This window comes from Mauremys mutica, chromosome 5 (genome assembly GCF_020497125.1).
Source record: "Mauremys mutica isolate MM-2020 ecotype Southern chromosome 5, ASM2049712v1, whole genome shotgun sequence".
Taxonomy (NCBI): Eukaryota; Metazoa; Chordata; order Testudines; family Geoemydidae; genus Mauremys; species Mauremys mutica.
This window is the reverse complement of record NC_059076.1, coordinates 120,616,392-120,643,779: the sequence shown is the minus strand read 5'-3', so window position 1 is coordinate 120,643,779 and position 27,388 is coordinate 120,616,392. Positions and strand designations below refer to the sequence as shown.

Here is a 27,388-nt window from a genome sequence, read left to right as displayed (position 1 = left end):
CTCGTTAATATGTTAAGATATTATTAATTCAGACAGTGCCCCTTTAAGATTGAATGGTGTTTCAAGTGGGATGTAACTGGGGAAGAAGTTTACAGTGTTCTGCTTCAGACTGTTTTCCTGAAGGTTTGTGAAATGAATTCTCCTAGTGCAAGTTAAGACTACAGCATCATGGCTTTACCTGGGAAAAAATCATATTTGACCTCGTGTAGATTTACCTGATTAAAGAAAACAGAATTAGGATCCTTTGAAAATATTAACATGAGGGAATTTTAGGGCTCTTTAAGACATCTTTGATTTCTCTTTCCCATTACCTACTCTAGCTCTGGCTCAAGCCAGATGAAAATAGAAGTGTTAAGAATGAGTCTTTAGAGGGCAAAAATCAATCTCATTTGGCCATGAGTGAGAACAGGCACTAAGAACTGGGCTTGTAGATGTCATTTATACACGCAATGGCAGTCCTCACGTTTTTTTTTATATCTAAGTGTGAAAGGCACACATTTATTATGTCCTTCAAAAGACATTTAAATTTTGGTACAGCTGATTTTTGTTGTTATTGTTCTGTGAGCAAAGTGTGTGTGGGGGAATTAAATCTCAAGAACCAATTCAATGTAATTCAGGGATTGCAACTGCAGATGAAACATTATAGCTTTTTCTTTAGGCAAGGAAATGGTCCTGTCAGATTAGAGGCTATTGAACCCTCATGCTAATTGCAAGAGCAGTTATGTGCACAGTCTAGTAATTATCTGTAATTTTAAGGAAGACAGATGTAGCATTAGCTTCTGATTTAGATAACAGCCTTATTAATTTTCAAGTGAGCAGCAGAAGAAGCAGATGGTGAGATGAGGGAAGTAGTCAAATGTTTGCCATTGATAGCTCTTACTTTTGTGTAATAAATTTGGCTAGTGATTGGCTAAGCCAGCAGGGTCCTGATTGCTATCAGGACTCTAACCAGCTGGGTCCTTCCTGGGGCTGTTTTCAGAAGGCTGGTGCATGCTAATGTCTGAGGACATGACAAGTATTGTTTTAGTTACGATGCCATGGGATGGCTTTTATATAAGTAGACACACTAATAATACTGTGAGACCAACAGATCCAAATCCTCAGTGAGATTCTTTGGTCCATGAAAAGCAAAACATGCAAACAAAAAATCTTCACCTGTTACAAACTGAGCCACTTCTTTAAAAAGCAGCAAGGTGTGGGGATTTTTGCATTTGAAAACTTGGTGGAAGCGAATTTGGCAGTACTGCCCCTTTAATGTTACTTGAGATTATAGGAAGAACTGTTCAGTCATGCACAGCACCTTTTTGTCAAATATTGTCGAGCATGCTATTCAGGAAACGATCCAGTGACTTAAGGTACTAGACAGGTGGCATGCACGATTCCTGGTGAGGATCTTGTTAATCTGCCTAGAGCCTGGCCACCACTGATAAAAGCTTGACACAGACAAGGGGAATTGCATGCTGTCCTCCCAGTCATAGAATGCAGCTGGCCAGGTCATTTTTTTTACCTTCACAATAACTATCAACTCAACTGACCCCAATTGGCAGCTGTGAGGACAGTTTCAGAAGAAGCTAAGGGTATGTCTACACTATGGGATTATTCCGATTTTACATAAACCGGTTTAGTAAAACAGATTGTATAAAATCGAGTGCACGCGGCCACACTAAGCACATTAATTCGATGGTGTGTGTCCACGGTCCGAGGCTAGCATAGATTTCTGGAGCGTTGCACTGTAGGTAGCTATTCCGTAGCTATCCCATAGTTCCCGCAGTCTCCCCTGCCCCTTTGAATTCTGGGTTGAGATCCCAGTGCCAGATGGGGCAAAAATCATTGTCGCGGGTGGTTCTGGGTAAATGTCGTCACTCATTCCTTCCTCCGGGAAAGCAACGGCAGACAATCATTTTGCACCCTTTTTCCCTGGATTGCCCTGGCAGACGCCATAGCATGGCAACCATGGAGCCTGTTTTGCCTCTTGTCACTGTCACCATATGTGTAATAGATGCCGCTGACAGAGGCGATTCAGCAGCGCTACACAGCAGCATTCATTTGCTGTTGCATGATAGCAGAGATGGTTATCAGCTGTTCTGTACCATCTACCATACCCTTGTAAATTGGCTATGAGATGACGGTTACCAGTCCTTTTGTGCTGTATCCTCTGCTGTTGTCATAGGTGCCCCTGGCTGAGATCGGCCGGGGGCGCAAAAGACAAGCAGAGATGGTTACCAGTCATATTGCACCGTCTGCTGCTATCATGGGTGCCCCTGGCTGAGATCGGCCAGGGGCGCAAAAGACAAAAATGGGAATGACTTCCTGAGTCAATCCCTCCTTTATGGTATCTAAAAATAGAATCAGTCCTGCCTAGAATATGGGGCAAGTGTACTAGAGAAGCAGTGTATCAGAGAACCAGAGAGCACAGCCCCTCCGTGTCAGATCCCGCCGAAATGATGAGCTGCATGCCATTCACAGGGGGTGCCCCTGCAACAACCCCACCTGTTGATTCCCTCCTCCCCCAGCCTTCCTGGGCTACCGTTGCAGTGTCCTCCCATTTGTGTGATGAAGTAATAAAGAATGCAGGAATAAGAAACAGTGACTTGTTAGTGAGATAAAATGAGGGGAAGGCAGCCTCCAGCTGCTATGATAGTCCAGACAGGACATTAAGCAGTGTGGGGGAGAGGAGCCCAGCATCCCGCTGCTATGATAGTCCAGGCAGTACAGAATCTTTTCTTTACACATGAAGGGCGGGGGCTGATGGAGCTCAGCCCCCTATTGCTATGATGAAGATGGTTACCAGCTGTTCTGTACCATCTACTGGGAATGACCAGGAGTTTTTTACCCAGGCGCCCCTGGCCGACCTCACCTGTGGCCAGCCAGGAGCACTCACGGGCTGATGATGAGGACAGGTACCAGTCCTATTGTGCAGCACCATCTGCCACAAGGCTGATGATGAGGACGGTTACCAGTCATATTGCACCATCTACCACCAGTGAGGGGGAAAGAGGATACTGCAATTGAGTGCCGCAGCATCGCGTGTACCAGCAGCATTCAGTAGACATAGGGTGACATTTAGAAGAGTCAAGAGACAATTTTTTTTCCCTTTTACTTCTGGGGGTGGGTGGGGGCTGTAAATTGACGAGCTATGCCCTGAACCACCGCGGACAATGTGTTTGACCCTACAGGCATTTGGAGCTCAGCCAAGAATGCAAATGCTTTTCGGAGACTGCAGGAACTGTGGGATAGCTTGAGTCCTCAGTCCCCCCTCCCTCCATGAGCGTCCATTTGATTCTTTGGCTTTCCGTTACGCTTGTCACGCAGCAGTGCGCTGAGTCCCTGCTATGGCATCTGTCTGGAGATTTTTTAAAAATGCTTTGGAATTTCGTCTTCTGTAACGGAGCTCTGATAGAACAGATTTGCCTGCCCATATAGCGATCACATCCGTACGGTCCATGCTGGAGCTCTTTTTGGATTTTGATTTCGGACTGCATCGCCACCCGGGCTGATCGGAGCTCCACGCTGGACAAACAGGAAATGATATTCAAAAGTTCGCGGGGCTTTTCCTGTCTACCTGGCCACTGCATCCGAGTTCAGATTGCTGTCCAGAGCGGTCAGTGGTGCACTGTGGGATACCGCCCGGAGGCCAATACCGTCGATTTGCGGCCACACTAACCCTAAACCGATATGGTAATACCGATATTAGCGCTACTCCTCTCGTTAGGGAGGAGTACAGAATCCGGTTGAAAGAGCCCTTTATATCAATATAAAGGGCCTCTTAGTGTGGACGGGTGTGGCGTTAAATCGGTTTAACGCTCCTAAAACCGGTTTAAATGCATAGTGTAGACCAGGCCTAAGGATGGCATCAGCATGAAGCCTGCTCCCCCCTCCCACCTCCAATAGATTGGTCAAAGATGGGGCATGCAGGTGGTGGAAATTGCACACTGCCTGTGCTGTGATCATTCTGTCAATGAGGAGACGACTCCTTCACCAGGGCCATCATTCTGGCACTTTTCACAAATACTAAATTGACTCCACTGGTGTCCCTCTTAGTGAATGCATTCAGAATCACGTTAACCTACGTGAGAGTACAGCATGGTGAATGTATGTAACAAAGTCAGAGGATACCACATATGGACTTGTGTGTTGCAGCATATAGAAGTTTCTTTTACAGTAATGACACTTAGTTGGAGTGCTGCATGCATAATTTTCAAAGTCAGTTAGTTCTGGCAGCACTGAATCTCTGGACATATTTCTACAGTGTTATGAAACATTGTACCACTGGAGAATAATTTGCACAATTGGAGAGGACCAGCTTTAAGTAAGCAGGGAGCAGACACAACTGGCAGGTCAGTTTCCTTAATTATAGTAGACTACTGGACATTAAATGATGAGGTCACTGTTTCCTGACAGCTGATTTATATCTCTCCTGTTCTGCTTCTGTCGGGATGAACACAAATCCAGCTATTTGTGTATTTTTCTATTTTTGCCCACGAGTGAAATTACCAAGTATTAAATGTCAATAATTAAAATAACAAACCACTGATATTTTCTTCAAACCTGGCTTGATTTTTAGGTCAGTGGAGCTATTTATGTGAGCAGGGACTGGAAAAGGGTTTGCGAGGTCTAACCCAAAGGTCAGTAAGAAAAACAGATGCAAGATCAGACAGGGCACAACTGTTAGAGCAGGGAGAGTATGAGATCATTGTGGAAGGGAGTGCTGAAAGAAGTGGGCTTAAGGAGGTATTTCAAGGGGGCACAGAAAAGGAAGACCTGCCAAACATATGGGGCAACATGACAGAATGCCGGGAGCTTAGAGAATAATAAGGCAAAGGAAATTGATATAATGTAGGGAGTGGAAGAGGAGCAGGGGTCAGATTTTATGTAGGATTTTGTAGAGGAGAATATGGGGCTTGAAACTGATAATTGTAAGAGACAAGAACCTAGGAGAGGAGAGGTGGATGGAGTAGTAGGAGAGGAAGATGATTTTACCATTAGCATCTAGCGTTTTTGTGTTAGCATTTAGACAAATTTGATTTAATTTTTCATTCTTGATGCTCAGTTCAAATGACATCTATATATCATTAAAGTAGTGGATCAGATTCTCATCTGGTGTGAATTAGGTTAGTGCCATTGAAATCAATGAAACTATGGAGATTTACACCAGATGAGGTTCTGGAGCATCACATTTAATTAACAGTTATGATAAGAGGACATACTTTTTATGCAGTTCTGATGACTGTTCACTCACAATCTGCCTATATAGTATATAAATATATTTTCGTGGGCTTTTGGTTGGGTAGTTTTGGTGGGGCGGTTTCAGTCCATAGTCGAAGCTTCATGTTCAGGAAGGCTGCAGTAATTTTTGAAAATGTTTTCAAACAGATTTTTAAGGATGTGCATTTTTTTTTCAGCTTACTCTTCCCTCTGGAAACCAGTACTCTTCAAGAACATTTTGACAACCAAAAACTAAAATTGTATTCAATATTGGTGAATTAAAGCTTAATTTGTTCACACAATATAGCAATGCATATTTATGCTTCATAAAAGGTTTGCAGGTTCCACCCCTAAGTACAACATTGTAAATATGACTAATTAAAGCAATATAAAACTTACATGATTTTTCAAGATCCATATTATAATTTTTGTTAAGCGGAGAAGCCTGATTGGATAGATCTTCAGCCAGCCACGTGTTTTTATAACTTAAAGCAATATAATAAAAATCCAACAGACAGAAAAATTGTGCAGATTTCTGCTGAAGTTCTAAATATGAGCATATTGCAGATAAAACTGCAGCTGTTGTCCATTAAATTCTCTCTGAGAATAGCTGCTGGCATGCTCTATCCTGCCTTCAGTGTACTGTAGAGAACCCAGCTGAAAAGCAGGTTCAGAGCATGTCTCACATTTCACTTACATGTATGCAATATGCCACAAAATGCTGAAGTCGCTTTTTTCTTTTGAAATCTAACCTCTCTGTAACAATGTTTACTGTCTTGATAGAGTTGGGCATAGGAATTACCGTGTAGGACTTTTCACGTATTTTTGGACAATTGATTCTATACAATCTTTTGGGGTGCCTGTTTTGGCCCTTGTGCTTAGCATAGATGTAAATGTTCTACAGAAAGTACAATTCCAGTTAAGATGATGATATTTGAAAATATAGGAGTTTTTGGGGGCTGAGTAAATAACACTTAAGTGTCTACATACACTCAAATGACTTTTTGTCATATAAGGGAATATGTATTTAAGTGAGAAAGTCTCCTTGTTTATTTTAAAGCCCTTAAAATAAGTTTATTTGATAAAATATCATTTGCCATTGACATCAGTGGAGCCAGGATTTCACCAGTGTCTCACCTTCATTTCTAATTGCTATATAATATGCATTTTCAAAACTGTCATTTCAAATATAGTTTAGACCCTTGGGGCCAGATTTTTAATGGGTTTCTAAAAATGCACTTGCAAAATGTACCTGTTCATCAGTTTTTGGTGTGTGAGCAAATAGCTGCAATTGCAAGCACATTTTTAGAGCTTAGTCTTTGGTCTTGAGGATTTGGCCCAGGGAATTCAAAGTTAATAATGAAGGTCCAGCTGCGGTTTATGCCATTGTGCCTAGCCCAGGGGTAGGCAACCTATGGCATGGGTGCCGAAGGCGGCACACGAGCTGATTTTCAGTGGCACTCTCACTGCCTGGGTCCTGGCCACTGGTCCAGGGAGCTCGGCATTTTAATTTAATTTTAAATGAAGCTTCTTAAACATTTTAAAAACCTTATTTATATTACATACAACAATAGTTTAGTTATATATTATAGACTTAGAGAAAGAGACCTTCTAAAAATGTTAAAATGTATTACCGGCATGCGAAACCTTAAATCAGAGTGAATAAATGAAGACTCGGCACACCACTTCTGAAAGGTTTCTGACCCCTGGCCTAGACATTACATCTGATGTGGACTTATTTTTAGGTGTCGGGATTTACCCAAACCTCGTGGAGACCTGACACTACAACCATTCTGCCAGAGTACCTACTCCACTCCAGTCCATTGTGCTACCAGCACAGTGGACCTGCAAAGTAAAGCTTTCTAAACTATTTGGTCTTAGTTTAATGCCGTGCGGTATGCACCCAGCACAAACTGTCTTAGAAGAGTAGCTGGGCTCCGAGTTACTGCACATATTTCATTTCACTTCCTTTGCCTTCTCCCCATAGATTGTAAAATGTATCTTTATGCAAATTTTGGTAATTTGCACTGTCCAAACCCCACAATGATGCTGTTCATAAGCAAGAGAGAAAAAAGAAACCACAAGAGACAACTGGTTAGGGGAAGTTAATTGTACTGATGGTAGGAATACAAGGAACCGTGGGAGTTAAAATCAACAGCATCACAGTTACTGCTTTCTTGCTCTATAAAAATTAAAATAGGTAATTTGTAGAAATGCACAAACTTCTTGTTGTCAGCTAGGAACTGGCTCGTGGTTACTCCTGTGGGACAAGTCTTCCCTCTGGGGGTACACTCCAAGTATGTGATCTGGATGCTGGAGGAACTGTGCACAGTGAAGTGGGTGGGGGGACGTGTAGAGCAATTGTTCCAAGCTGCAATGTAGGAGGCGTGTCACTGTGTAGACTATTGGGGGTTTTGCTTAGTGGTTCTGCCTCTATTCTTTCTTGTACATGGCTATGGAGGGGGTTCTTGCATCCAGTAATGCTTGATTTCCCAGAATCCTGCTCCCTATCTTACTCGGTAGAACTGCAGCAGTTCCGCTGCCAGGAGATCCCTCTGTGTGTGTTGTGCTACTCCAGTGCATGCTACATGGGACTGCATCTTAAATCCACCTGGACACTGCCGCTGGTGCAGAACACAGTGGCCCACTTGTTAAGTTGGGCATATCTTTTCTGCGAGTACATTAAACCAATTCTCTGTGATCTGCACTGGTTGTGTCTTGGTTCTGGAGTCGATTTTAAGATGTTGGTTTTGATCTGTAAAAGCATAAATGCCCTGTGTCGTACCTATCTAAAAGACCCAAAATTCATGGAAACTTTTGACCTTAATCTTTCTGTCTCAATTCTCCATCTGTAAAATGAGGATCATAATACCTCCTATTTTACAGGGGTATTGTGAAAATAAGTTCATTAGTATTTGTGAAGCACTCACATACTGTAGTGATGAATGCCATAGAGAAACCCATGAGAAAATTAATTCTGTCTTTAGAGCAGGGTTTGAATAGTGTACAGTAAATGAGGCCTGGGCTGCAAGCTGAATAATGAGGAGAAAACAAAATATGGAATAGTTGCTCATTAAGCAAGCACCATCATCCTGTGCACTGAGTGTGGCAGGGTTCCTGTGGAAAATAAAGTATGCGTTTATATAAAGTATGGATTTCATATAATTAAAGACTGTACCATACTGCAAATGCACAAGTGGGCCAAATTAAGATTGCACAGGCAACTTTAATTCAGGCATTTCCAAACTTTGGAATGCTTAACTTTGCAACTTTCATACCATTCTTTAGTGTGCAACGTTGATATTGTTTGAGACTTTGCTGTTTTGGAGGACTTGTTGAAAGCTCTTGGGGATTTATGTACTTTTTAAAAGGCTCTGCTTTAAATTTCTGTTACACTGACAGCTATATTTGACAGCCCAGGCAACATAAGATTTGCCAAATATCAGAAGATAGAAAACTGGAGATAGAAAAGATTTATACATTGTGACAAAGTTCCTCCTCTACCTTGGTGGGTCCTGCGCTTATTGGCAGAGTTTGCTCACCTCAGTGATCTTCCCCACAGTCTGGGTCAACTTCTCCTGTGTCTGATCAGGAGTTGGGAGGTTTGGGGGGAACCCAGGCCTGCCCTCTACTCCGGGTTCCAGCCCAGGGCCCTGTGGATTGCAGCTGTCTATAGTGCCTCCTGTAACAGCTGCATGACAGCTACAACTCCCTGGGTTACTTCCCCATGGCCTCCTCCAAACACCTTCTTTGTCCTCTCCACAGGACCTTCCTCCTGGTGTCTGATAACACTTGTACTCCTTAGTCCTCCAGCAGCACACCCTCTCACTCTCACTCTCACTCTCAGCTCCTTGCACCTCTTGCTCCTAGCTCCTCACACACACTTCCTCTCCTCTGGCTCCCCCTCGCCCGACTGGAGTGAGCTCCTTTTTAAACCCAGGTGCCCTGATTAGCCTGCCTTGATTGGCTGCAGGTGTTCTAATCAGCCTGTCTGCCTTAATTGTTTCTAGCAGGTTCCTGATTACTCTAGTGCAGCCCCTGCTCTGGTCACTCAGGGAACAGAAAACTACTCATCCAGTGACCAGTATATTTGCCCTCTATCAGATTCCTGTACCCCACTGGTTTGGGTCTGTCACAACATTTAATCAGTCTTTCAAGTTCAGTTTTTTCCCCTATGTATTTTCTAGGGCTTTTTCCTTTCTTGATAGAAACTATGGTTCAGACCTCGAAGTCCTAACTTGTTTGTTTGTTTCACCCTTTCTTGGTTAAAAGTGGGTGGAAGGACTTTTGGATATGATCACAAGAAAAATAGTTTATCATCTTATTCCCCGTTTAAAATTAGTAACAAACTAGACAAATACTCAGAGAAGCTTTAAGGTCAAATTCACATAATACAAAATATTCCAAGTTTGCATGGAAGATAATCTACTTAAAATATACATGCCTAGGAATGTAAAAGAGGTTTTAAGTGTTTGAGGTATTGTTACAAGAATTAGACTGCTTAGTACAAAAATAGAAACATGACACTGAAAAATCCTATGGTTGCCTTCTGTGTATGTCTCCCTCCATTGTTACATTTGTTTGTGTTTCAGCTGAATTAATTAATTTGCTTTCTGACATTTTGCTCTTTGAGTAACACATTTTAAAGACATGCTGAACTAAAAACAGATAAGCAGGCAGTCCTCAAGCAGGGTCCATATGAGCTTATGGGGTGTATTGTATGCTTTAATTTCTTTTATTTAACATGCATTACCCATACCCTCAAGTCTTTGTTGTGTATCTGGCCACCATCTGCTATTGAGATCTGGAGTCTTGGGCAGAGCTTTTGTCTTCTATCACACAATTGCTGTCAACCTTTTGTAGCATATGAGACTTCCTTGCCTGAGCATGTTTGCTGGTACTGTGGAGTCGCATCTTACGCGGGGGTTAGGTTCTAAAGTCAGCGCATAAGGTGAAAATCATGTATAGTCAAAATTACCCTTGAAAATCCCTTAAATTGTACATTAAGTACAGTATACAGTACATGGTTTTGTGTATACAACCCTGTACAGTAATATGCATACATGTATAATGTATACAGTAATGTACAGTATATAATAAAGAGTACATATGCAAAATACAATTTTACAGTACTGTATTTTTAATTACAGGGGGTAATTACAGGGGGTAGTCAGGGCTTGATGTTGATCCAGGAAACGGAGGTGGTGGAGAGCTTGGGTGACAGAGAGTGAGTCATAGATGAAGTGGTTGTCTCTGGCTCAGCTCGAGAAGTTGATTGCATAGGCTCATCTGCTGCTGGTTGTTTTTCCTTGAAAAACATGGTGACTGGCAACTTGTCTCTTTTGCTGCTCAAACATTTCTCGATATTGTCTCAAATCGTCCGTAATACTACGTGTGATTTTGAGGCTTTGTTCCATAGAGGGATCGTATTCAGAAATTAAATCATTCTAGTGTTTCGCTGCTTGGAACACCTCAGCAAATTTATGAAGATTCCAACTTGCTGGCTCTTCCTGTTCGTCGTCATAATCTTTGTCTTCTGTAGACAATTTTATCAGTTCCTCTAACTCTTCGTTAGTCAATCTTTCTCTATGGCTCTCAATTAATTCTTCAATTTCTTCCTCAAGGATGTCAATGAAGCCATCACCACCCACTTGCCTGGTCACTTGAACAATGCGTTTCACTTCTTTGTCAATGGTCAGGAAACCCTTAAAATCATTCACACATTCTTTCCATAGGTTTCGCCAACATACATTGACTGTTTCAAGCTTGATTGCATCCATTGCGTGTTTAATATAAGTGATGCAATCGGCAATGTTGAAGGACTTCCAATACTCCATCACATTAAGATTAGGATCAACATCCGTAGTGCTACATATCCGTGAGAACGTAGGTCTCGTGCACGTGGCCTTGAAACAGCGAATCATGCCTTGGTCAAGAGGTTGGAGGATGGAGGTGGTATTGGGGGAGGAGAAAGATGACTTCAACATCGTTATGTGCAAACCGGAGTGCCGCAGGATGGCCAGGAGCATTGTCTACAATCAGCAACACTTTAAAGTCAAGTCCTTTCTCTTCAAGGTACCGCTTGACCTCCGGAATGAAACACTTGTGGAACCAATACAGAAATAATGCTGCCATCACCCAAGCCTTTTTATTTGATTGCCAGAACACAGGCAGGAGATTTTTGTTCTTGCCTTTTAGGGCATGGGGATTTGCATCCCTGTAGAGCAAGCCCAGCTTTATTAAGTATGTCCTGGAGTGAGCGTGAGATGGGAGACGTGAATCTCCTGTTCCCTAAGTTGGTCTCAGTTCCCGCGTGCCTCTCATAGTGTGAGCATCTCGCTGCGCTGAATGTGATTCTAGTGTTTAAAGATACGTATTTTTCGTACAACATGGCCCCTAAATGAAAGCCAACTACTTCATCTGGTGCTCAACTGAAGAAACAGCGATCTGGTCCAGTGCTGGAGGAAAAACTGGCTGTGTTGGACTTATTGAGAGACGGTATGTCCGTCTCCAGCATGGTGCATAAATATGGCCACAAAGAATCCGTGCCATCAAGATTCGAGAGGGAGAAATTCGTCGAGCCGTGGCACCAAGTGCTCCAATAATTGCTAAGGTGATGAGCCAGGTATGTGATAAGACTTTAGTGAAGACTGAAAAACATTAAACTTATGGCTGGAAGACATGAATTGTAAACGTGTGGCTATTGATGGCAACACGTTGTGAGAAAAGGCTCTTACCCTCTACGTGCTGTTCAAACCTCCTGCCGAAGAGGGACAGCCTTCTGATGAGAAGGAATTCAAAGCCAGCCAAGGTTGGCTTAGCAGTTTTAGGAACCGCTTCAACCTCAAAAATGTGCAGACTACTGGTGAAGCTGCAGCTGCCAATGAAGAGGCAGCAAAAGCCTACCCCGGACAATTAAAGAAAATCATAGAAGAAAAGGGCTGTCTTCTGGAACAAGTTTTTAACGCTGACAAGACTGGGCTCTTCTGGAAAAAAATGCCCAACTGCACTTACATTTTGAAATCAGAAAGACAAGCCCCTGGCTTCAAAGCAGGGAAAAACCGTGTGACTGTGTTGTTTTGTGGCAATGCGGCTGGGCACATTGGGTGGAATCGCCCGCACTATTTACAGGTATCTGTTTTTCTTTTTTTTGCTGAGCGCGTATAATTGAATTCGTGTAAGTTAAATGCGCTTATGATGTACCGTAATAGTTGCTTATCTTCTGTGGTTTGACCAGGGCCAGCTGCAGTGTTTTTGCTGCCCCAAGCGGTGGGGAAAAAAAAAGCCACAAATTCGGCGGCAGGTCCTTTCCTCCAAGAGGGTCTGAGGGACCCGCTGCCGAAGAGCTGGACGGGCCGCCCCTCAGCATTGGCCGCCCCAAGCACCTGCTTGTTGCGCTGGTGCCTGGAGCTGGCCTGGTGCCTGGGTTTGACGCAACACAAGAGCTGAGTTAGTGCACGAGCTATGAAGCAAGACTTGGAACGTCATGGTGACAAGATGATATGAACCAAAATAAACTGAGATGCTTCAATGTAAGAAACTCAAATTTCTTCATTGGTAAGAATAGTGGAATCTGGAAAGGAAAGTGAAATAAAATTCCTACAATGAACTGAAAAATAAGCATGGCCTGGACTTTCTATTTCGTTTGGACTGCAAGGTGGAGTGAGATCCATATGTCTGGACTTTTCAGAGTATATTTTGGGGAGAAAAAAACATTTTTTTGCTTGAAAAATATATCTTTAGAGGAAAACTTCAAAAACCTAAGTGAATTATGCTTTACATTTCTGTTCTTAGTTACTGACATTTCTTATTTGTGCAGCACATTGTTATAACTGGCTTAATTTATACAATTAATATTGTGTTAAATAAATAATTGATTATAATATTAATTCTTCATCACTAGCTCTTTGATTTTTCTGCTTTTATGGACTTGTTTAAAAGCAGACTTTCTTTACATTTTGTGGTAGTGCATAAAACACTGAACTTAAAAAAAAAAAAAAAAAAGCCTTATCCATCTGCCCTATACTAATGGGATTACACTCCAGTGATTCTGTCAGTCAAACAACAGCTGTAGATGAGTAAGCAGAATTTTTGGCAACTTGTTTCTTGCCCAAATATTCCTTATCTGTTTTCCCACCTCTTGTTTTTCACCTTAATGCTTTGACTGCAGCAGGAGGAGTTCTGATTATTTATTTGGAAACCGAAGTTTGTACAAGCCAGTGCCTTGAAGACTGAAGTGGAAGGGGAAAAAAAGGAGGAATATATGTGGATTGTAACTATAATGATCCCCCGGAGCTCATTAAGGATTACCATAAATATGTATGAAGCAGGAGAAGTGTTTAGTGGCTGTGTCTTTTGTCTCTGCTGTTCTTCATGCTGTTTGAAAAGATAGTTGGTAACAATCTGGATGGCTCCAGGTTTGGAATAAAAGATCACTGCTAAATTTTCCAGCAGGGCTCACCTATATTATTCTGTGGATAAAGTGACCTGCTGAGGAATCTTACCCGTGTTTCACTTCATCCTCGGGATGGTTATAAGAACATAAAAATGTCCATACTGGGTCAGAGCAGTGGTCCGTCTAGTCCAGGGGTAGGCAACCTATGGCACAGGTGCCGAAGGCGGCATGTGAGCTGATTTTCAGTGGCACTCACACTGCCCGGGTCCTGGCCACCGGTCCATGGGGCTCAGCATTTTAATTTAATTTTAAATGAAGCTTCTTAAACATTTTAAAAATCGTATTTACTTTACATGTAACAATAGTTTAGTTATATATTATAGACTTATAGAAAGAGACCTTCTAAAAACGTTAAATTGTATTACTGGCACGCAAAACCTTAAATTAGAGTGAATAAATGAAGACTCGGCACACCACTTCTGAAAGATTGCTGACCCCTGATCTAGTCCAATATTCAGTCTTCTAACAATGGCTGGTGCCAGATGCTTCAGAGAGCATGAACAAAACAGGACAATTATCAAGAGATCCATCCCTTGTCCTCTAGTTTCAGCTTCTGGCAGTCAGAGGTTTAGGGACACCCAGGGCATGCATAGGGTTGCATCCCTGACCAGCTTGGCTAATAGCTAGGGTTGCCAATTTTGGTTGGACATATTCCTGGAAGTTTCATCACATGACAGCTTTAATTAAAGATTAATGTTTAATTCCTGGAAATTCCAGACCTATCCTGGAAAGTTGGCAACCCTACTAATATCCATTGATGAACCGATCTTCTCTGAACTTACCTAATTATTTTTGTAACTCGGTTATATTTTTGCCTGGTAATAAGTTTCAGTTTGACTCTGTGTTGTGTGAAGAACTTCCTTTCGTTTGTTTTTAAATTTGCTGCCTTTTAATTTCATTGGGTGGACCTGGATCTTTGATTATGTGAAGGGCTAAATAACACTTCCTTATTCACTGCCTCCACATCATTCATCATTTTATAGACATCTATGATATCCTCCACCTCCCCTTAGTTGCCTCTTCTGTAAGATGTGCAGTCCCAGTCTTTTTATTCTCTCTTCATATGGAAGTTGTTCCATAATCCTAATAATCTTTGTTGCCCTTCTCTGTACTTTTTCCAATTCTAATATATCTTTGTTGAGATGAGGCATCCAGAACTGCATGCAGGTGTGAGTGTACAATAGATTCATGTAGTGGCATTATGATATTTTCTGCCTTATTATATACCCCTTTCCTAATGGTTCCTAACATTTGTTAGCTTTTTTGACTGCTGCTGCACATTGAGCAGATTTTTTTTTCCCAGAGAACTATCCACGATGACTCCAAGCTCTCTTTCTTGGGTGGCAACAGCTAATTTAGACCCCCCATCATTTTGTATGTGTAGTTGGTTTTATGTTTGCCCATGTGCATTACTTTGCAGTTATCAACATTGAATTTCATCTGCTGTTTTGTTGCCCAGGTTAGTGAGATCCCTTTGTAACTCTTTGCAGTCATCTTTAGACTTAACTATCTTGAGTAATTTTGTATCATCTGAAAACTTTGCCACCTCAATATTTACTACTTTTTCATATCATTTATGAATATGTTAAACAGCACTGGTCCCAGTACAGATCCTTGGGGAACCCCACTATTTATCTCTCTTCACTGTAAAAACTGACCATTTATTAATACTGATCCAGAAGATGACCTTCTGTCTTATCCTATGACTGATTACTTTGCTTAATAGGTTGGGTAAAGGATCTTGTTAAAGGCTTTCTGAAATTCCAAGTACACTGTATTAACTGGATCACATTTGTTCACATGCTAGTTGAGCCCCTGAGACAATTCTAATATCTTGATGAGGCATGATTTCCCTTTACAAAAGCTGTGTTGACTCTTTTCTCCAACATAGCATGTTCAGCTGTGTGTCAGATAATTCTGTTCTTTACTATGGTTTCAACCAATTTTCCGGATATTGCACATCTGACCTCATACCCCTAAGATGGTGGATGGCATGGAGGATGGTGATAGTGTCATAGGTAAACGAGGCAGGAGTTCGATCTCCTCCTTGTTGCTGTTTCCTTCCTCCTGCCAGCTCCTGCTTTGTAAAAGGCCAGTGTTCAAGTAGTCAATGAATTGGGAAGATATAATAGAGCGGTTGGGAAAGCAGCTGCCTCTTATCAAGCTATAACTGTGTGGGACACAGAGGAACAAATTGATGTCAAACCAGTCTTTGTTAAAAAAAGTTAACAGCATCCTGGTTACATTCAGCTCCTTTCCACTCTCCTTTGATGGTGGAGAAAGTGTGTCCTACAACACCTTCCTTCCGGACAGCTTCTGCAACAGGTGCGATGGACACTGGCAGACATGGACAGACACTGGTTCCATACCTTCATTCCACACCCATGAGATGTAGATCTACTGTGTATATCAGCAATTATTCTTCCTTCTATAGAAAGGGATTGTCTTTTGATTAAGGCATTGGAACGGGACTCAAAAGATTTGGGTTAATTTCCAGGCTTGTCCAGAATTCCTGTGTCCTGGCATAGTCCATTGGTTTGACTATGACATTTTCATGCTATCTCTTTTTGTAGAGATGTTTATGAATGATGTGTGTGTGAGGTTGATTAAAATGGGAGAGTTGTTGCACTAGGATAATCCCATTCTCTTGGCTGCTGAAGCTTGGTCCAGTGGCACAAAGGCTGTTCCAACTGAAGGCTTCTTTAGCTGCAGTGGATAGCCATGATTTCTATCATGCCCCATCGGGCCTTTCACAACGCATTGTTGCACTGCTTTTCAAGCCATTGGACCAATATACGGTCTCTTCCACCTTGGCTATCAGAACACCAGTCTTTGTATGCTTGGGAAGGCAATCCCTAAATCACTGTCAGGTTCCACACTGTTGGTTACCCTCACCTGCTTTAGTCCACCTGCCAAGCGGTTTACCAGGATGTGGCTGCTGTTGCAAACTTACAGCTAGTTGGAGCCACAAGTGAGGGCTGGGTGTGCCGTAAGGATCAGAGAGGAAAAGAACCACTCAAAGAGTGTGGCAGTTCAAATCACTCAACGGTGCTACCTTTCCCGTACACCCCATGCATCTCTATGTAACCTTTGGCAAATCATGTAATCTTCGTGCCTCTGTGCCCAATCTAGAATATGGGGACAATAATACTTCCTTTCCTTTCCTCCCCTGTATCTGTCTTGTATATTTAGATTGTAAGCTTTTGGGGCATGGACTGTCTCTTATTATGTGTTTGTAAAGTGGAGTCACAATCTCGCTTGGAGCCTTTTAGTGCTACCATAAAACCAATAATAAAAAACATCACCGTCTCATAGAACTAATACCTTTTTTCCATCTTTTGTCCTCTGGCCCCTGTGAAAATTTAGGGTTAGTACCCAGAGAATCTGCTTACTTAATAAGTACAACATCCACTACACTCACCATGAACTGGAACATCTACACTGCAATTTTTACTCCAGAGCTCGAGCCTCACAAGCCCGAATCAACTGCGGCCATGATGTGGGCCAGCTGCGGCCATGATGCGAGTTTTTTATTGCAATGTAGACGTACCATTAGGAACATTCTTAACTCTTTTAGGCTATGCTTAGGAGGAAGTAACCTCCTCTTTCATTTATTCCACCTCCATTATTTACACGATTTAGAGGAAGAGATGACATTAGTGGCCTATTTAAAAGGTGCTGAAGTCTCTCTAGCTAAATCAAAGAAGAGCATTTTAAAGGGTCTCTTGAGATCTCTTGAAGAGATGGAGGCAAATAAGGAAACAATGTCCATCTGGCTAGCTATTATGAACAGAATGTCTTCCTGTTAGTAGGATCATTGCAGTTTTCAGTTACTGTAGATTTCTCCCAGTTGCGTGTTGGGAAAAGTAAGAATTGTTCCTAATGCGGAATCTGCTATTACTGCCTGCTTCCAGAAATCATGTGTTTCTGTAGGGGACTGTCGTCACTTATGGTCAGGAAGCAGCCGTGAAAGAAACTTATTCCACCACCTGACAGTTGTAATGGATGTACAACAGATTGTATGAAACACAGGCTCAGCCTCATGCTTTCCTCATAGATTCCCCATCCCCCCCCCCCCCCATTATTTTTAAAACACTCTCATGGATAGATTAGAAGCTGACACAGCTTAATAGTTATGATGATGAGCTCATTTCAGTAGAAATGGGCTTAGTACCATGGTAGCATACATTAATTCATACAATGGTCTCTCTGATAAACTAGTTCTTGCAGGCAGCTTCTCTGTGCCTCTCTCTTTAGGATAAAATGCTGATTTGAAAATTCAGGCGGTGGATTCGTACGGTTTGTTTTCTGTGTGTTTCAGGTTTTTGCAAATGCTGGACCTAAAAAACTGCCTAAAACCAAAAATGTGGTCGTCTGAAAGACAAGGATTTGTTTTTCCTAATACTTGTGTATGTTTTAATAGCATTAGTCTTGGGCCTATAACCCTAAGTCTCCCAGGTCTCATACCTGCTCCCAGGGAATGGAAGCTTGAATTTTTGAGTGGAAAATGTTCACGTTTTAAAGTGATTCCAAGTAATGTGGGGGCTGGGAACATTTTTGTTTATACTTATCCTGCAGTTTGTATCACATCTTTAAACACCTTTCTGTGTGTAAAATATTTTAACCATTATGGGAGTGTGCATGTATTTTATTTTAATTAATGTATTTCATGCAAAAACTAGCATCAAGACAAGGTTATGGCCTTGAAATCCAAGGTCTGAAAAGTCAGTAAATGCAGCAGTAAGGCTGAAAACTCAACATCAATTCGTACTCCTTGTTGTGTCTTAAAATATGGGCTCTCTGTATTACCTTAAGTAGATAATACACAAATTGGAACTTCATATGAATGTAAATACACTAAATTACAACACATAGTCTTCATATTTGACTAGAAGACTGGTATTAATCAGATGTACAAAGCCAACCACATTTGAGTAAAATCAGTTTGGGAAGTTAAATCTAAACTTTTAAAATTAAACAATCCAGAGTCTGAGATAATGAGCTTTTGAAATAGCTCAGTAGTTTGATAGGACACAAATTTTGAGCCAGCCTACTGTTCCAAACCTTTTTCTAGCGTGAAAAATAATCTGGCTATTATTAAACAGCCATAACCTTTTAAAACCACCAGACCAGTTTTCTGCAAGCTTTATTTGTTCCTTAGCTCCCATTGACATCTACACTCTGAGTGAACAAAAACAATCTGAACATTCTTGTAATGAGCTCATTCTTGTCTTTTGCTTCTGGTTTAAGAAAACTCGGGAGACCATGTACACGATATGGCACTGTTCCTAGGAATTTTAAAATCTATTTGCAATGAAAACTTCAAATACATTTTTTTTAAAATGTTTATAGAATATTGCCCATACATGTGTAGATCTGGAATAACTGCATCATTATTTTGTTTAAGTTCCAATTGTTTTTAGTTTTGGTTTGGAACAAAAATTGCAGCACTAGGTAATTGTCTTTCTGTGATGATTTTTACCTTGCTGTCTTCCTTTTCTGGCTTGTGAGTGTAGGTTTTATGTGCTGTCTTTTGAAAAAGTCAAAAACGTTGAGTGCCAAAGCTGGAAACCCTTCTGAGATGTCATTATTTTTGATTTGTGCATGGCAAGTGCAAAAGCACATTAGGGACCTATCACTCTAATTGATGAGACATTCATTCTCTACTCAATAAACATTGAGTTTCTTCTTCAATATTTGATGGCATTGCACTAATTTAAAGGAGAGTAGGGAGCTGCATTCCATACATTTCCTTAATATTTGTGATGCCATCAGCTCCTGCAGAAGAAACACAGACCCTAACCCTGGCAGGACAGTAAGAGAAGAAATTTCTGAAACGTGTTTTAAATATTTATAACGATTTTTAAAATCTAGCAAATTATTCTGTTTTTGCTTTTAAAATCTTACACAGCTTTTTGTATTATTTATTGTAAAATGAGTAGGGCTGTCAAGCGGTTAAAAATTAATTGTGATTAATCACACAATTAAAAAACTAATCACAATTAGTCACACAATTAATTGTGCTGTTAAATGATAATATAATACTGTTTAAATATTATTGGATATTTTCTACATTTTCAAATATATTGATTTCAATTACAACACCGAATACAAATACACTACTCACTTTATATTTTATTACAAATATTTGCATTGTAAAAAAACAAAAGAAATAGTATTTTTCAGTTCACTAATACATGTACTGTAGTGCAATCTCTTTATCATGCAAGTTGAACTTATAAATGTAGAATTATGTACAAAAAATAATTGCATTCAAAAATAAAAAAATGTAAAACTTTAGAGCATACAAATCCACTTAGTCCTACTTCCTGTTCAGCCAATCGCTCAGATATGTTTACATTAGCAGGCAATAATGCTGCCCGCATCTTGTTTATAATGTCACCTGAAAGTGAGAGCAGGCGTTCGCATGGCACTGTTGTAGCCGGCGTCACAAGATACGCTAAAGATTCATATGTCCCTTCATGCTTCGGCCACCATTCCAGAGGACGTGCATCCAGGCTGATGACGGGTTCTGCTCGATAATGACTTAAAGCAGTGCGGGCTGACACATGTTCATTTTCATAATCCAAGTCGGATGCCACCAGCAGAAGGTTAATTTTCTTTTTTTGGTGGTTCAGGTTCTGTAGTTTCCGCATCGGAGCGTTTGCTCTTTTAAGGCTTCTGAAAGCATGTTCCACACCTTGTCCCTTTCAGATTTTGGAAGGCACTTCAGATTCTTAAACCTTGGGTCGAATGCTGTAGCTATCTTAGAAATCTCACATTAGTACCGTTGCATTTTGTCAAATCTGCAGTGAAAGTGTTCTTAAAATGAACAGCATGTGCTAGGTCATCATCTGAGACTGCTGTACAGTAACTCCCCACTTAACGTCCTCTCGCATAGCGTTGTTTTGATCTTACGTCCCTGCTCCATTACAGAACATGCTTGTTTAAAGTTGTGCAACGCTCCACTATCACGTCGTTTGGCTGCCTCCTTTGTCCACAGCTGGCAGCCCCCCATCAGCTCCCCTACACCCTCTCCCCCCAGCACCGCCCGCCGGAAGACCCCGGGGACTTGGGGGAAGGGGTGGAGTGGGGAGGCTGAGGATTGACCTCCCGCCCCTCATGCTTGCAGAGTAGGGGAAGCTGCCGCTGCTGCTGCGCAAATGCTTCTCCTAGCCTACAGCACCTTCAGCCTCCTTACCTGCCTCATTGTCTGCAGTGCCAGTGGGCTGTGCCTGTGTGGGGTAAGGTGGGGGCACCTCCCATTGCTTCGTACTCAGCAGTGATGATTGTAGTACTAAACTGTTTCTTTAAAATTGTTTAAAACTTATACCTGTATTAAATTCCTTATTTAAAATTCTTTAAAATTTATATAATGCCTTTTGTCTGGCAAAAAAAAAAATTCCCTGGAACCTAACCCCCCCATTTACATTAATTCTTATGGGGAAATTGGATTCGCTTTACATCATTTTGCTTTAAGTCGCATTTTTCAGGAACATAACTACAATGTTAAGTGAGGAGTTACTGTAGTATGAAATACATGGCAGAATGCAGGTAAAACAGACCAGGAGACATACTATTCTACCCCAAGGAGTTCAGTCAAAATTTAATTAATGCCTTATTTTTTTAACCAGCGTCATCAGCATTGAAGCGTGTCCTCTGGAATGGTGGCCAAAGCATGAAAGGGCATACGAATGTTCAGCATATCTGACACGTAAATACCTTGCAATGCCAGCTACAAAAGTGCCATGCAAATGCCTGTTCTCACTTTCAGGTGACATAAATAAGAAGTGAGCAGCATTAGCTCCCATAAATGTAAACAAACTTGTTTGTCATAAGGACTGATTGAACAAGAAGTAGGAGTGAGTGGATTTGTAGGCGCTAAAGTTTTACATTGTGATGTTTTTGAGTGCAGTTATGTAACAAAAAAACCTACATTAGTAAATTGCACTTTCTTGATAAAGAGATTGCACTACTGTACTTATATGAGGTGAATTGAAAAATACTACTACTTTTATCATTTTTAACATGCAAATATTTGTAATAAAAATAAATCTTTAATAAATTTCAATTGGTATTCTGTTGTTTAACAGTGCGATTAAAACTGCGATTAATTGCAATTAAGTTTTTTGAGTTTATCGCGTGAGTTAACTGTGATTAATCGACAGCCCTAAAAATCAGTACAATTAACTTTAAAGTTTAAAGCAGTGGTTCTCAGTACTGGTGACCCCTTTCACACAGCAAGCCTCTGAGTGTGACCCCCCCCCTTATAAATTAAAAACACTTTTTAATATATTTATCACCATTATAAATGCTGGAGGCAAAACGGGGCTTGGAGTGGAGGCTGACAGCTCACGACCCCCCATGTAATAACCTCGTGACCTCCTGAGGGATCCCGATCCCCGATTTGAGAACCACTAGTTTAAAGAACTGGAGGAACAAGTCAGACCTGCATTCTGAAAGTTTGCGTTATTTAGTATTCTTAGTATTCTTGAAACACATGGCATGAAACAGGTTATTTGAACAAGTCACTTATCCTCTCTGCCCCTCTGATTATCCATTTTTAAAATGTGTTTATAAGCTTTTCTATGACACTCCTCACCTTAGTATCTGAGCACCTTAATCATTTAATGATTTTATCCTCACTGTTACAAAGATGAACTGAGGCATGCACACACAAGGTGGCTTGCCCAGTGTCATACAGGAAGTCTGTGGCAGAGCCAGGAATAGAACCTAGATAACTTCAGGTTGCAGGCCATTAAGGCTATCCTCCCTCTAGAAAGGGGATAATACTACTTAGTACTTATAATGGTGCTGAGGTATTGGATTTTAATGTACCATTTGTCATGTGAGGGTCTGCAGAATTTTATAAAGTCATATTATTAACTGAAATATTAAAAGTTTCACACAATCATTGATCCCTCTTCTGAGTTCTTATTTCTGATCCCAACATTTGGAGCACCTTCATGTTACTGCAAAACTTGCAGACCAGCTGTGGTTTCCTGGAGCACTGTTTGGGATAGCCTACAGTTGGAAGGTCACATGATACAGAAAATATATAACATTAAAAGAATGCTTAAAAGATTTCCTCTGTACACTTTTAAATTTTAAGTTGGGAAAAAATTTAATTTCTACCATTCTGACTTGGTAGCATTTTACACACACTTTTCAAAGGTGCAAATGACTCTACATAATATGCATGGAACTGGAAATGATGTAGTTGTCTTGAAACAAACGTGAAATAATAGCAATCTAATAGCAAGTAGTAAGTTTACCAAGAACCAAATAAACCATCCCTTTTAGGTTCTTGTCATAAGCTGATTTTTGAAGAGGCTTGGGGCAGATTTTTTTTTGCTACCCCTTTTAAGAGACTTTCTAAAAACCACGGTGGAATATACATCTTGAAAGAATGCACAATTAACTTAAAAGTAGCTGTATAACTCAGCTAAAGTAGAAAAACATGCCAGGCAGTAGAAAACTTGGATGGGGCAGATAAGTGTCTTTAAGCAGATGAATAGTGTCTTTCTGAAGAGGAATTTGCAAAAATGTAATCTTAACTATTTGTTCATGATTGATTTTGGTGTCATTATACAGTCTGCGCCTCTAGCTCATTGCTGTTTCAGAACAGTGCTATTTGTCTGAGCACTGATTTGAGTGTGGTGAGGAGAGAATAACAGAAAAGCTTTGTGGCTCCATAAAGCTTTTTCTCTATATACTTGCTTCACAAGCCAGAATTGTGGATGGATTTCCTATTATTTTAGCTTCTGGGCTTAGATGACCGACATGTTTTCTCCCTCAGTCTGTCTGCAGTGTATCAGCTATGCCGTAGACTCCTGATCCTGCTTGCATTGAAGTCAACGGTATAACTTGAATTCAGTAGGGGCAGGAATGGGACCACAGCATACTGTAAAACATATGGTCACAATTATACACAAGAGCTTGGTAAACATTATTGCAGTTAAAAAAAATCCTGACTGAAGCGGTGCTAGAGATAAGGTATAGGAGAGCCTATGGTGAGACCAGATAGAGTGGGGTGCTGGGCATTTCTCAGTTAGAGACTATTAGCCAGAATGCTTTTCCAGCTCTCAGTTGTTTCACGGTAATACTTCACTCTTGCATTACATGTCATATCTTAAGAATTTTGTTATATTATTGGTACTGAATAATTTAGTCATGGACTATGGAAATATGTCATTTAATGAATAAAACAATTCAAAGCTGTTAATACGACAGAATTAAAAATGAGCTCAGGGAAGGCCTATGTTGAAAAAAGGTGGCCATTTCTAAAGATAAAGTGTTCAAACTTTCGCAAGTGTAGTACCAATGTGCGTTGTTCAGCAAGCTGCGATATGCACGTTGGTGGTCACTTATTTTACTGCGCTGTAGGAACTGGCTTTATGGAAATACTGTGTTAGAAAACAAACGTGTGGATATGATGGGAGGGAAGACAAGGAAGGAGCAAAGTAGGTAAGGAAATTGATTTCTGCTTCATTCTTTCCAAGAGTAATATAAAGAATACTGGTAATTTTTTTGTGTATGTATTTTGTTTTAAATCCAGACAGAGTCCAGCACATTAAAAATGCTTTTCTCTAAAGTCTTATACCCTTGTGTATCTGATAGCCAAACAAATACCTCTCTACCTCGATATAACGCTGTCCTCAGGAGCCAAAAAATCTTACTGCATTATAGGTGAAACCGCATTATATCGAACTTGATTTGATCTGCTGGAGCGCGCAGCCCGCCCCCCCCCCCGAGCGCTGCTTTACCGCGTTATATCAGAATTTGTGTTATATCGGGTGGCGTTATATCAGGGTAGAGGTGTAGTCCTTAAGACCATGTGTCTTTGTCTTTGCTCATTTTTGAGAAATATACAATTCTTTGGTTTGTGGACTAGCACATTGGGCTACTGCTAATAATAAGAGAGAGACTTTTCTCAGCCACAACATGCAGCCCTTCCAAACGCTTCTTCCTACTGTTACGTGGGCTGGCTCCAGGCATCAGTGAAGGAAGCAGGTACTTAGGGCAGCCAATGGAAAGGTCTTAGAGCTGCCACCAAAGAGGAAGAGAGAGAGAGCGAAGGACCTGCCACCGAATTGCTGCCAAAGAATGAAGCGGCACGATTGAGCTGCCGCCGAAGTGCCGCCGATCTGCTTTATCTTTTTTTAAATTATTATTATTATTTTCTTTTTTTTTTTTGCTTTGCCACTTGGAGCGGCAGAAAAGCTGGAGCCGGCCCTGACTGTTGCTACTTCATTTATCACATAGCGTTTGTGATCCCTGCAAACTCCAGAAGCCTCGGTAGCGTCACCCTGTCTCTAGCTTATTAGACACCCTCAGAGAAGAGTTCTTTCCTAAGATGATGATGCCTGGAGAATTAGCCTACTATGTCATAGTCAACACTCTAAGCTATGTCTGGGCATAGACAGCAGGGACAAATGGTGCGGTCCTGGGGACTGGCCTTGCTATCTGTGTACACACCTACATGGGGTCTATGTGGAAAAACCACCTCCCTTTGGACCTGTGAGCCTCCTCATCTCTGAGTGTGGAGCTGCTTAGTTTGGAGGCTGAGTATCTGGATCCAGTTTATATTTTTTACATGATCTAACTAGAACTGATAAAATAAAGGAGGGAGGAATATTTCATGAAAAATGTGGGGGCTGAGACTTTTTCATTCTTTTTTAATAACATTTTTCATATTTAACAAAATTCTTTTACATTTTTGTAGGGAAAAAATGACATTCCTGTTTGTTTGTTTGTTTGTTTTTAATCCCGTCCGTTGTTTTTTTCCACCAGAAACAAGGGATGGAATGTTTAAGGGGGTAGGAGTGGGGGGAAATTTTCCCCAAAATTCCAAAATCAAAATTTTTGAAAATGTCAGTGCATTTAGAAATTTATGTCACAACCTTTTCCATTTTAAATGACACTAAAAAGAAAAAAATGTTTAAAAAAATCCAGCCAGGTTCCATTGTGACATTTATGAGGGAGGGTGAGGAGGGTGGTTCACCAGAGACTAATGGTGGGATGGGTGACACTGTGGCTAGTTTTTATAGTTTGCCTAATTAATGCAATATGTTCCCAGCTAGATTTAGGCCTGGTCTACATTACATTAAAAGTTAGGTTGACATGCAGATGGGTCGACAGTGTAGATGCAGCTATGTCAAAGGAAGAATGCTTCTGTCAGTGTAGCTACTGTCACTCATGAAGGTGGTGCTCCTGCACTGATGGAAAATCCCCTTCCATCAGTATGGATCACATGTAGATTATGCAGTTATGCTGGCATAGCTATGATGACACAGCTGTGCTTGTATAGTCTGTGTAGTGTAGACATATCTTTAGTGTATGTGTGGGTTTTGGGGGGGACTGATGGGAAGAGTACAGGTTAAAATAAAATTGACAAGGAATCTCTTTAAATAAGAGAATTCACTGACCTGTCTAAATCAAGTTTACATCTTTAGAAAAGTTAATTCTTGTTTTTGTTTTGTTTTTTCCAGCCATGGAAGAATTAATAGTTGAATTGCGTCTGTTTCTTGAACTTTTGGACCATGAATATCTAACATCCACTGTCAGGGAGAAAAAAGCAGTAATAACTAACATTCTCCTGAGGATACAGTCATCAAAAGGTCAGTGTCAGAGATTTATTTTGTTCATTGCAGAATGGGAAGAATTAGTTTATGCTCAAAGTGTTTCTCTTTCCCCCAGAAGCCAAATTGAAACAAAGCAAAAAGACATGCAAACAGGCAAAAAATGAATGTCTAAGTTTGCTGAGTGCTTTCCTTTGTTACATTTTATTGTAAAATGTAACAAAGGGCTTGGAATTAAGTTACTACACGTGTCTTCCACCATATGAATGTTAACACAATCTAGCTGCAAAGTAATTTATTGTACTGCAAATAATCTGCCAACCACAGTGTTTTTCTGATCTGTGAATTAAGCACTTACTTTATTTACACTGTGGGTGCACTTGCAATTGGTGGTATTGACTGAAAATAGTGTTATATTATGGAGCATTGACAGTTGCTCTGTAGCTCACCATTACAATGCTAATTTTGTTTTCTCTCCAAACCCCTTCCTCCTTAACTTCCACAAAAGAAGCCAGGCTCTGTGAGATTCCAGGGTATGTCTACACAGCAAGAAAAGATCTGCAGCAGCAAGTCTCAGAGACTGGGTCAACTGACTTGGGCTTGTGGGGCTAAAAATAGCAGTGTAGATGGTCAGGCTGGAGCCTGGGCTCTGAGACCCTCCCTATTCACAAGGTTTCAACATCCGGGCCTGAATGTCTGCTGCCCCATGTTCCATCACATGGCATTCTCTCTGCAGAGAAATTTTGTTCTCTGGGGAGGTTTTTTTTGGGGGGGCAGGGGGTAGAGGAGATAAGAATTTTTAGAGTTAGTGTTCTCCAATAATTTCCCCACTTTCGTGTCACCCTATTCTATTTTAAATACCTCATGACCTTAACTTTGCCCTTTGATAATTGTAAAAACTTGTATTCATGAATCAAAGCAATAAGTTGATGAGGAGCTTTTTTATATTGCTGAATATAGTGAAAGTGTGACACATTTCATTTCTCACTGTAAAGGAACCTACATATGTCAGTTGTTGCACAATATAGGTAAAAATGCACATTTGTAAGCTTTCAAAGTATGTCATTCAACTATTGTCCCAGTCGTTATACTTGCAAATGGAATAGAAGAAAAATAAAGCAACTGATCAAAAAGAGATAACAGACAC

The 27,388-nt window shown here is 40.8% G+C and overlaps 1 protein-coding gene across 9 annotated transcripts in view; it reads left to right on the top strand.

Moving 5' to 3' along the window:
- The window catches only part of AFAP1 (actin filament associated protein 1), a 137,684-nt gene that overhangs the window by 9,617 nt on the left and 100,679 nt on the right, over nucleotides 1-27,388 (top strand). For 6 of the 9 annotated variants that reach the window (XM_045018319.1, XM_045018311.1, XM_045018312.1 and 3 more), the window contains 2 exons: nucleotides 37-123; nucleotides 26,152-26,280. In XM_045018319.1, the coding sequence (XP_044874254.1) occupies nucleotides 54-123; nucleotides 26,152-26,280 (199 nt within the window). In that variant the 5' untranslated portion in view covers nucleotides 37-53. Of the gene's footprint in view, nucleotides 1-36; nucleotides 124-4,249; nucleotides 4,338-26,151; nucleotides 26,281-27,388 lie in introns of those variants that run through there. The other 3 variants (XM_045018317.1, XM_045018318.1, XM_045018316.1) reach the window with 2 other exon arrangements.